Source organism: Babylonia areolata, chromosome 22 (assembly GCF_041734735.1).
Source record: "Babylonia areolata isolate BAREFJ2019XMU chromosome 22, ASM4173473v1, whole genome shotgun sequence".
NCBI lineage: Eukaryota > Metazoa > Mollusca > Gastropoda > Neogastropoda > Buccinidae > Babylonia > Babylonia areolata.
In genome coordinates this window covers 20,068,843-20,078,842 of record NC_134897.1, presented here as the reverse complement: position 1 = coordinate 20,078,842, position 10,000 = coordinate 20,068,843, and the positions used below count along the sequence as shown (strand labels likewise).

The window sequence follows — 10,000 nt, the reverse complement described above, 5'->3', positions numbered from 1 at the left end:
TGTAAAGAAGAGGAGGAGTTGAGACTCAGGAAAGAGGAATTACAACTGAAGCGCCAAGAGAAAGATGAGGAACAGGCTTTCAGAAGAGAAGAGCTTAAACTTCGGGGGAGAGAGGTAGAAGCCAGCGAGAACAGGAACATTAACTTAGATCCTCTGGGTGATAAGGACGACGGAGACGCTTATCTGTCACACTTTGAGCGAGTGGCTACCCTATGTCACTGGAGAGTCGTCGTGGCCTACCAGACTTATCGCGCTGTTGAGGGGCAAGGCTAGGGAGGCAGTGTTGCGACTGGATCTGGATCATCTTACCAGCTATGCTAAAGTAAAAGCGGCTCTGCTTAGGCATTTCCGTCTGGATGCCGACGCTTACAGGAAGAAATTCCGGGCACTGAGGAAGGATGCTGCTGAAACATTTGAACAGCTTCTCATTAGGATGCGCGCTTGTTTCTCTCTGTGGTGCGTAGCTGCTGGCAAGGATGAAAATAATGTTGGGGAGGTGAAACATCTGTTCATGCAGTCTCCAGAGTTGATAATGGAGGTATGGAAGGTCAGCCCAAAGAACGCTGATGACTTGGCTAAGGAGGCCACTGTGTTGGCCGAGGCCAAACGAATGGGCCGAGAGGCTAAACATGAGCGTGGCACTCAAGAGCGGCCTGTGCAAAATCGGCACAATGTGTTTTTCCAACCGCCAACAGACACAAAGACCCCGCTCGAGCAAAGCAAGCAGGTCTCGCCTCAGGGTAGACAGGGACGGCTTAGATCAGCTGTCGTCTGCTTCCATTGCAAAAAGGAAGGCCACATTGCCCGGAACTGTCCACAGTTGCATTATACGGCGGCGGTGTCTTGTCCCGTGCAGGTCCCCCAGGGAGTTACACCGGCTCTGTGTGTCCCCTGTGCACGGAAGCCATACACTCCACGCTGCATTGTCACTATTGAGGGTATGCCTGCAAATGGCCTGCGTGACACAGGAGCAGGCTACACAGTGGTGGCAGAGCGCCTGGTGCCTGCTGATGCCTACACAGGTGATACGATGCCAGTTGTGTTGGCTGAGTCGAGGTGCCGGAATTTGTTGCCAGTGGCTGTTGTAGGCATTGCTTCCCCTTTCATTTGTGGGAGGATTCAGGTTCTGGTTATGAAGTGACCGGTAGAAGAGGTCCTCACTGGCAACTTGGCTCAGCGGGAGGGCAGTGAGGAGCTAGAACATGTACCAGTATACGCCAACCCATTGCTTGTAGGTGCAGTAAAGACCAGGGCGCAGACAAGGAAGGAGGGGTCGGTCCCAGAGGCCCTCTCCATAAAAGAGCAAGTGATACGGACATCCCGTGCTGATCTGATCAGGTTACAAGAGTGTGACCCCTCTTTGGCGGCAGCACGCGAGTCGTGTGATGAGGCCGTCAGCCACCAGACAAAAGGTGGCAAGGTGTCATACTGGAGGAAGGAGGGTGTCTTGTTGCGGAAGTTCGAAGGCCATCATGAAGTCATTAACCAGGTGTGCGTCCCTCAGACTCTCAGGAAGGCAGTAATGTCGCCAGGTCACGATATTCCGATGTCAGGGCATCTCGAGACCAAGAAGACCAAGGATCGGTGTTTGCTTCCTTTTACTGGCCAGGAATGTGTGCAGACATTGCACGATACTGCCAGTCATGCCCCAAATGCCAACGCACTGTTGACAAGGGAAGAGTGCCTCTGGTTAAGATGCCGCTGATGCAGGAACCGTTCGCGCGTGTGGGTTTAGACATCATCGGCCCCATCAAGCCCGCTTCAGAGTCAGGATGTCGTTACGTCCTCGTCATAGTTGACTTTGCCACCCGCTACCCAGAAGCAGCACCCTTACGTACTATCACCGCAGGGGTCGTAGCAGAGGCTGTGTTCAATCTGTGGACACGGACTGGCATTCCGTCATCAGTCCTCACTGACCGGGGAACTCAGTTCACTGGGCAGGTCATGCAAGAGGTGTATCGTCTACTGGCAATTAAGGGTCTTCAGACCATACCGTATCACGCACAGTGTAATGGTCTTGTGGAAAGGTTCAATGAGACTCTGAAAAAGATGCTGCAGCGTCTGGCACAGGAAAAACCACGTGAGTGGGATTGCTGGATTCCAGCACTCATGTTTGCTTATCGATAGGTACCCCAAGACAGCACAGGATTCTCTCCTTTCGAACTGCTGTATGGGAGAAGGGTGCGAAGTCCTGTGCAGGTGTTGCGCGATCTCTGGGTGCACCCAGAACATCAGGAAGTCAAGACAGCTGCCGAGTACGTGGTGGATCTGAGAAACAGGATCGCCGAGTCCTGTGCAATGGCTCAGGAGAACCTGACCAGAGCAGCCACTCGTTACAAGCGTCATTTCGACGCAAAGGCAAAATCACGAACGTTCAAGCGAGGTGACAAAGTTCTCATCCTCATACCGACTAAGGCTAATAAGCTGGAGTTAGCATGGCAAGGACCATATGAGGTGTTAGACCGAGTGAGCGAGCCTGACTACAAGTTGCGTGTGGGTGTCAAAGACAAACTTTTCCACGCAAACCTGCTCAAGCGGTTCATTGAAAGACACGCTGATGAATCCACCAAGGGTGCATCCATCCAAGTTGTGGTGGTTGATGAGTCAGAAGGGGAAGGGACAGACCCGGTTTGGCGCAAAGATCTCCCCGTCATTCCGTTGGAGCCCACGGAAGGTCCCGAGGACGTTGTCATTGGGTGTGCGTCAGACCAGCTGGTGCATAAGTTACGCATCTTGGTTAAAGAGTTTGGCGATGTACTAACTGACCTGCCAGCGTGCACACAGCTGGAGACCTGCAAGATAAAGCTGTCTTCAGATGTGCCCATCAGATCAAAGCCATATCCTCTGCCTTATGCTCAGCGTGACACGGTCCGGGATGAAATAAAGATGTTGCTGAATATGGGAGCTATTGAGCCATCCGTGTCACCCTACTCTTCCCAAATTGTATTGGTGAAGAAAAAAGACGGCAAGATCCGTTTCTGTGTCGATTACAGACGTTTCAACAAGGTCGTAGAATTCGATGCAGAACCCATGCCAGAAATCGAGTACTTGTTCTCCAAGCTGGGTCAGAAACGAATCTTCAGTAAAATCGACTTGTCGAAGGGTTACTGGCAGATACCCGTGGAGGAAGAAGACCGTCCAAAGACGGCATTCTCCACTCCAGAGGGCCATTTTCAGTGGCGAGTCATGCTTTTTGGTCTCTGCACGTCAGGCGCGGTTTTCTCACGAATGATGAGGAAGCTGTTGCAGCCGCTGGAGTCTGATGATATCGATAATTTCATCGACGATATCCTCATCGCCAGTCACAGATGAGGAACACGTCACTGTGATTCATGCAGTGCTGGAGCGTCTACGGGAGTGTTCCCTAACTGCTCGCCCGACTAAGTGTGAGTTGGGGAGCTCTGAAATTTCCTATTTGGGTCACCGCATAGGGGAAGGCAGGATATGGCCCGAGGAGGATCAGATGGAAAAGATCAGAGAGGCGCCGTGCCCCACCACAAAGAAAGAGGTGCGAAGTTTCTTGGGGTTGGTGGGTTACTACCGCCGTTTCATCCCTCATTTCTCTGAAATCGCATTACCTTTGACTGACCTGACAAAGGGCGATCGTCCAAGGAAGGTGGAGTGAAATGAGGCTTGTGAGCAAGCATTCACTAATCTGAAAGACCGTTTCTGTGCGCCACCCGTCTGCAGATTACCCGTTCCAGGGGAACCTTTTGTGCTCCGTACCGATGCATCAGGAACAGGCTTGGGAGTAGTCCTGTTCCAACAGAGAGATGGGGAGCTGCATCCTGTGGCGTGCGCCAGTCGGAAGCTGACGGCTGCAGAGAAAAACTACCCCACGATAGAGAAGGAGTGTCTGGCACTGGTGTGGGGAGTTTCAAAGTTTGAGTCCTACCTGTATGGGACTGATTTTGTTGTACAAACAGACCATTCCCCTTTATAGTATATGGAAAGGACAAAGTCAGCGAGCGGGCGTATTACCCGATGGGCACTTCAGCTGCAGCCGTTCAGGTTTGTCGTCCAGGCCATTCCTGCAAGAGACAATGTGGCTGCTGATTATCTCAGTCGCCTTGGCTGCAAGTCAGAGCAATGCTGAATGTGGCCCCAACATGTATATAGGTAGCTGCTGTACATTATTAGTCCGTGACATTTTGTTTTGATTTAAACCAGGGGTTTAATCTTGGGAGGGGGGTATTGTCACGGACGACATAATAGTTCCGCTGTTTTTTTCTATTCTTTTACGTTTATGGAGGGCCGGTGGGTCGCTGGATTATTTTTTAGAGGCGGATGTGTTTCTTATGCGCGTGCACGATGTTTTCCATCGTGCGTGTTCCCCTTGCGTTCGAGCGTAGAGAGAGATCGTTTTGTTGTGTCATGTTTTCTATGGTTTGTAAGTGTCTCGTGCAACTGAACGGGAAAAAATGTATAGGAAGCTGAGTGAACAGAGTGAGCGGAATTCTAGTGCTTCAAATGCTCCTCGCCGGTTTGTCCTTATCTTCACTTGAAGGGAGTCAGTCCTTGGAGAAGGACGGTGGTAGAACCAGCGCTTAGCGGCTGATGCTCGTTGTTTTTGTTTTTGTTTTCCTCTGTAAACGACTTTATGTCCGCCAGTGGAACTGTTCTTCATCTGTGTTTCGATGTTAGCACCCGTTGTTCGTTTACAGAACACTGTGCGGTGGCCAGTGGGTGGCTTTTGTCTTGTCCCGTCAGTGTTTCTCCAGTTGCCTGGCGCGCGTCTTGAGGTGTTGTGCCTCCGTTCTAATCGTGGGGAGGGTGCACGTCCGCTTTAGCACGCGTGACATGACATGCGACCAAGCGGCACCATCTCAGCCAAAATCACCAATTTCACCACCAGATCTTCTTCTTCTAACACCTCTTCAGTTGACTCTCTCAGACTTTGGTCCGATTCGCAGACCAATTCTGAGTTTAACTCTCAGACTATTGTCAAATTCATTACGGACCAAGTATTGTTCGAATGTCAAGTGCATATGCTTTAGTAACCTGACAATTAAGCATATATTTTTTGACTGTAGCTTGATGAAGCCTTATGCACTCGAAAACGTGTCTTCACAAGTGACTGAGAACGTTGATGCTTTTGACTTTTTGCATTCATTATCAGTTGTTTCGCTTGTCAGCTTAACAACTTCTCTTTTACGAAGTCCTTTAAGTAATTTCCTGTAATTGTATTTTGATATTGTTTTCAAATTTCACCCTCATTTCACCCTTATTTGCCCGGTTTCCCCCAACTCTCCATTCATTCACATCCCCCACCCCCTTCTAACCGATAATACTCAAATGTATACATGGATACCTTAACAAAATGTCTTCAATCACCGATATGTGTGACGGGACATTAAACAGAATTCCTCCTCCACCTCTTCTTGTTGTTAGTAGGCAGCGCCCACTTGATTGTTGAAAATTTTTTGTTTTGGTTTGGAATATTTGCGTATGCGAGCATTTTTAAATCCCTACCCCCACTTCACACACACACACACACACACACACACACACAATTCTATCACACCACATAAGAGAGACAGACAGATAGACAGACAGAGACAGAAACAGACAGAGAGACATAAAGTGAGAGACAAAAACAGACAGACAGAGACAGAAAACATCATCATTCTTTCCCTCTTATCTCTGAAATACCCCCCTCCTCCTTACCTCCCCTCCCCCCCCCCCCCCCACCCCCCCAAAAGAATTTTTTTTCTCTTATCTATTAATGTTCCAGCAATATTAAAGGAAAAAGACAGCAACAAAACGGAAGGCCAACGTACATCAATATGCATAGGCTTTGGCTGGTTTGTCAGCTTGCTGGTACACACACACACACACACACACACACACACACACACATACACACGCATACATATCACACACACACACATACATATCACACACACACACACACACATACATACATACATACATACATACATATCTCTCTCTCTCTCTCTCTCTCTCACACACACACACACACACACACACACACACACACACACACACACACATATATATATATATATATATATATATATATATATATACGCACACATACATATCACACACACACACACACACACATATATATATATATATATATATATATATATATATATAAGGATTAGACAATATACATCTTTTCGTGAAAGGCAACTGCTGGGGTATTCGGAATATCTTTCGAAGAACAGTAGGGTGGCATCGGCCATGTTAATCAGTTCTATCTGCATTTAGATATATTTCGCTGGGAACAAAGAGTGTCTACCTCACAACAACTGAAGGCAGTGCATCTGGTCCTTTATGCGTTCAAAACTATTGTTCATTTGGTCACTCGTGCATTCTATTCATTGCTTATATTGTTATTTATGTATCTATTCATTGGGGTTTTTCTCTATTGAACTACCTATTGACCAATCTATTGATCTGTCTATTGATCAATCAATCAATCTATCTATTTATCTATCTAACATCGACATACAAACAGTTAATGATGGCCTAGAGGTAACGCGTCCCTCTAGGAAGCGAGAGAATCTGAGCGCGCTGGTTCGAATCACGGTTCAGCCGCCGATATTTTCTCCCCCTCCACTAGACCTTGAGTGGTGGCCTGGACGCTAGTCATTCGGATGAGACGATAAACCGAGGTCCCGTGTGCAGCATGCACTTAGCGCACGTAAAAGAACCCACGGCAACAAAAGAGTTGTTCCTGGCAAAATTCTGTAGAAAAATCCACTTCGATAGGAAAAAACAAATAAAACTGCACGCAGGAAAAAAAATAAATAAAATAAAGAAAAAAAACAGGGTGGCGCTGAAGTGTAGCACCTCGGTATAAAAAAAAATAAAAAAATAAAAAAAAACCCACTGCGGCATTAATCTAAAGTGAAAGAACTGCTTCCTGTGGTGTCATCGCGGCAGACGCGTTACCTTTGGGCCAAATCAATAAATAGATAGTCTTGAGTCCAGTTTGAAAAAACAAACAACCAACCAAACAAAAAACCTAACTCATTTGCACTCCATCACCAGAGATTGAGAGGGGAGAGAGAGAGAGGATGGGGGAGGGCGGGAGGGAGAGAGAGAGGGAGGGAGAAGAGGTAGGGAGGGAAAGAGAGGGAGAGAGTGGGGGTGGATGGAGGGATGAAGAGAAAGAGAGAGACAGACAGAGAGAGAGAGAGGGGGGGGTGTCAGATGAAGAATTCAGCTTGTGATTCACCTTGATTTCAATGTGAGCGGGCACAATTATTGCTTGCAACGAGAGAGAGAGAGAGAGAGAGAGAGTTGCAGAGAGAGTGAGTTCTCATTACTTACAGAAAGATGAGAAGCAACCTCAGAGAGACACACGCAGACAGACAGAAAAGAAATAGAAATAGAAGGCAAGTGCAGAATAGCCGTAATCTAAAGCAAAACGATAATGATATCACATCATAATCATGGCAAGTGCAGAATAGCCGTAATCTAAAGCAAAACGATAATAATGATATCACATCATAATCATAATAATCGGGACATCGTCAGATCAGAGGACAGATGGGAGACCACTGGGAAAAATGAGAGGATACCGTTGCTCTGTCTCTCTGTCTGTCTCTGTCTCTCACTCTCTCTGTCTGTCTCTCTCTCTCCACCCCTTCGCTGTCTGCCCCTTCTCTTTCCCTCCCTCTTTCTGTCTGTCTTTTTCTCTCTTTCTTTCAATCTATATCCCTCCCTGTTTCTGACTAGACCTGTCTGTCCGTCTCTCTCTCTCTCTGTAAGGTGGGGAGAGAGGGAGACAGACAGACAGAGACAGATAAAGAGAGAGAAAGTGTGTGCGTGTGTGTGTGCGTGTGTGTGTGTGTGTGTGTGTGTGTGTGTGTGTGTGTGTGTGTGTGTGTGCGAACGCGCGCGCCGTGTGATTGAGTGTGTGTGTGTGTGTGTGTAGTGGGGGTGATATCGTTTGGGCGTTAGTGACCATTCTATGCTCGTTAATTTCGAATTAAATCATAAAGCCATTAATAACCCCTTCAAGATCGCTAATCGTTCAATGCAGTGAAGAGCACAGCCTCTCTGTCTCTCTGTCGCTCTGTCTCTGTCTCTGTCTGTCTCTCTGTCTGTCTCTCTTTGTCTCTCTCTCCCTTGATGATAACAACAATGTGGCTTTAGTCATCCGGATACTGATGACATATTTCTCCCCCTCTCTCTCTCTCTCTCTCTCTCTCTCTCTCTCTCTCTCTCTCTTTATCTTATCCATCTGTCAATCTGTGTGTGTGTGTGTGTGTGTGTGTGTGTGTGTGTGTGTGTGTGTGTGTGTGTGTGTGTGTGTGTGTGTGTGTGTGTGCTTTATCATATTCCTTCTGGAGGACTTCTTTCGGTTTGGTTTGGTTTTTCTTCTCGCTTTCTCCCCTTTTTATTAAATATACATGTGTTACTGTAACTGATGTTGATTGCAAAGGACAGGTTGGAAGAATGGGCCATGCCAAAAATCTTAATCCTTGAATAAAAAAAAACGTTTTGAGTTCGGAGTTTGGAGTTCTCTTTATCCCTCTCTCTCTCTCTCTCTCTCTCTCTCTCTCTCTCTCTCTCTCTCTCTCTCTCTCTCTCTCTCTCTCTCTCTCCCCTCCGGTCTCTTCCCCACCCCCTCTCTATCTTCTCCTGTCCCGTCTCTCTCTCCATCCATATTTCTCTTTCTCTCTCTCAGACAGAAAGAGACAGAGAGACGGAGACAGACAGACAGAGAATGAGAGAATTGAGTTATCAGACAGAGAGGTACAGAGAGGATAGGCATCAATTCAAATCAAAAACACTTTATTAATCCACATGGAAATTAAGTTTGTGCAACCACAGGCTCGTTGTAAACGCCAACATAAAATTATCGTGCGCAACATTAAAAAAGAGATTAAAACTAGTCAAAATTTATAAGAATTCCCAATAGCTGACATAGACTAACCCCCCCTCTCCTCCCCACACACACATACTCATGTTAAGACAACAGGGTATTGCACAACAAATAAGGACGGAGTATAACAACACACACACACACACACACACACACACACACATAATATATATATAGACAAAGGCAGATGTGTGTAAGTCGGCTAAAGTGCTAATATCTTCACCGTTGGAAAATAAAGATTCATTCATTCATTCATTCTCTCTGACCTCCTCGTCAGCTACATCCCCCCCTCCCTCTCCTCCTCACGCCTCCACCCCCTCTTCCGACTGTCACTCAACCTCCTCTGTCACTCACTTCTCTCTTCCCTTCCCCTTCCAGTCCCCTCCTCCATCTCCCTGTCTGTATGTCTGTCTGTCTGTCTGTATGTCTGTCTGTCTGTCTCTGCTTCTTCTTCTTCTTCTAACAACTCACACTTCTCTATCGAATAGCTCGCACTCTATCGAATAGCTCGCACTCTATCTAACAACTCACACTTTTCTATCGAATAGCTCGCACTCTATCGAATAGCTCGCACTTCTCTATCGAACAACTCGCACTCTAATGACTCACACTTCTCTATCGAACAGATCGCACTCTATCTAATGACTCACACTTCTCTATCGAATAGCTCGCACTCTATCTAATGACTCACACTTCTCTATCGAATAGATCGCACTCTATCTAATAGCTCACACTTCTCTGTCGAATAGCACTTCTCTATCGAACAGCTCGCACTCTATCTAATAACTCACACTTCTCTATCGAATAGCTTGCACTCTATCTAATAGCTCACTTCTCTATCGAACAGCTCGCACTCTAATGACTCACACTTCTCTATCGAATAGTGCGCTATCTAATGACTCACACTTCTCTATCGAGTAGATCGCACTCTAATGACTCACACTTCTCTATCGAATAGTGCGCTATCTAATGACTCACACTTCTCTATCGAGTAGATCGCACTCTATCTAATGACTCAAACTTCTCTATCATATAGATCGCACACTATCTAATGACTCACACTTCTCTATCGAATAGCTCGCACTCTATCTAATGACTCACACTTCTCTATCGAATAGATCGCACACTATCTAA

The 10,000-nt window shown here is 46.8% G+C and overlaps 2 protein-coding genes across 2 annotated transcripts in view; both read left to right on the top strand.

The window, feature by feature from the left end:
* Nucleotides 1-3,312, top strand: part of LOC143297064 (uncharacterized) — a 3,579-nt gene extending 267 nt beyond the window's left edge. The window contains exons 2-5 of the mRNA XM_076609236.1: nt 225-1,022; nt 1,236-1,412; nt 1,505-2,080; nt 2,228-3,312. Coding sequence (XP_076465351.1) covers nt 225-1,022; nt 1,236-1,412; nt 1,505-2,080; nt 2,228-3,312 — 2,636 coding nt within the window. The remainder of the gene's footprint in view (nt 1-224; nt 1,023-1,235; nt 1,413-1,504; nt 2,081-2,227) is intronic.
* The window catches only part of LOC143297275 (arrestin domain-containing protein 3-like), a 216,104-nt gene that overhangs the window by 15,725 nt on the left and 190,379 nt on the right, over nt 1-10,000 (top strand). The window lies entirely within an intron of this gene.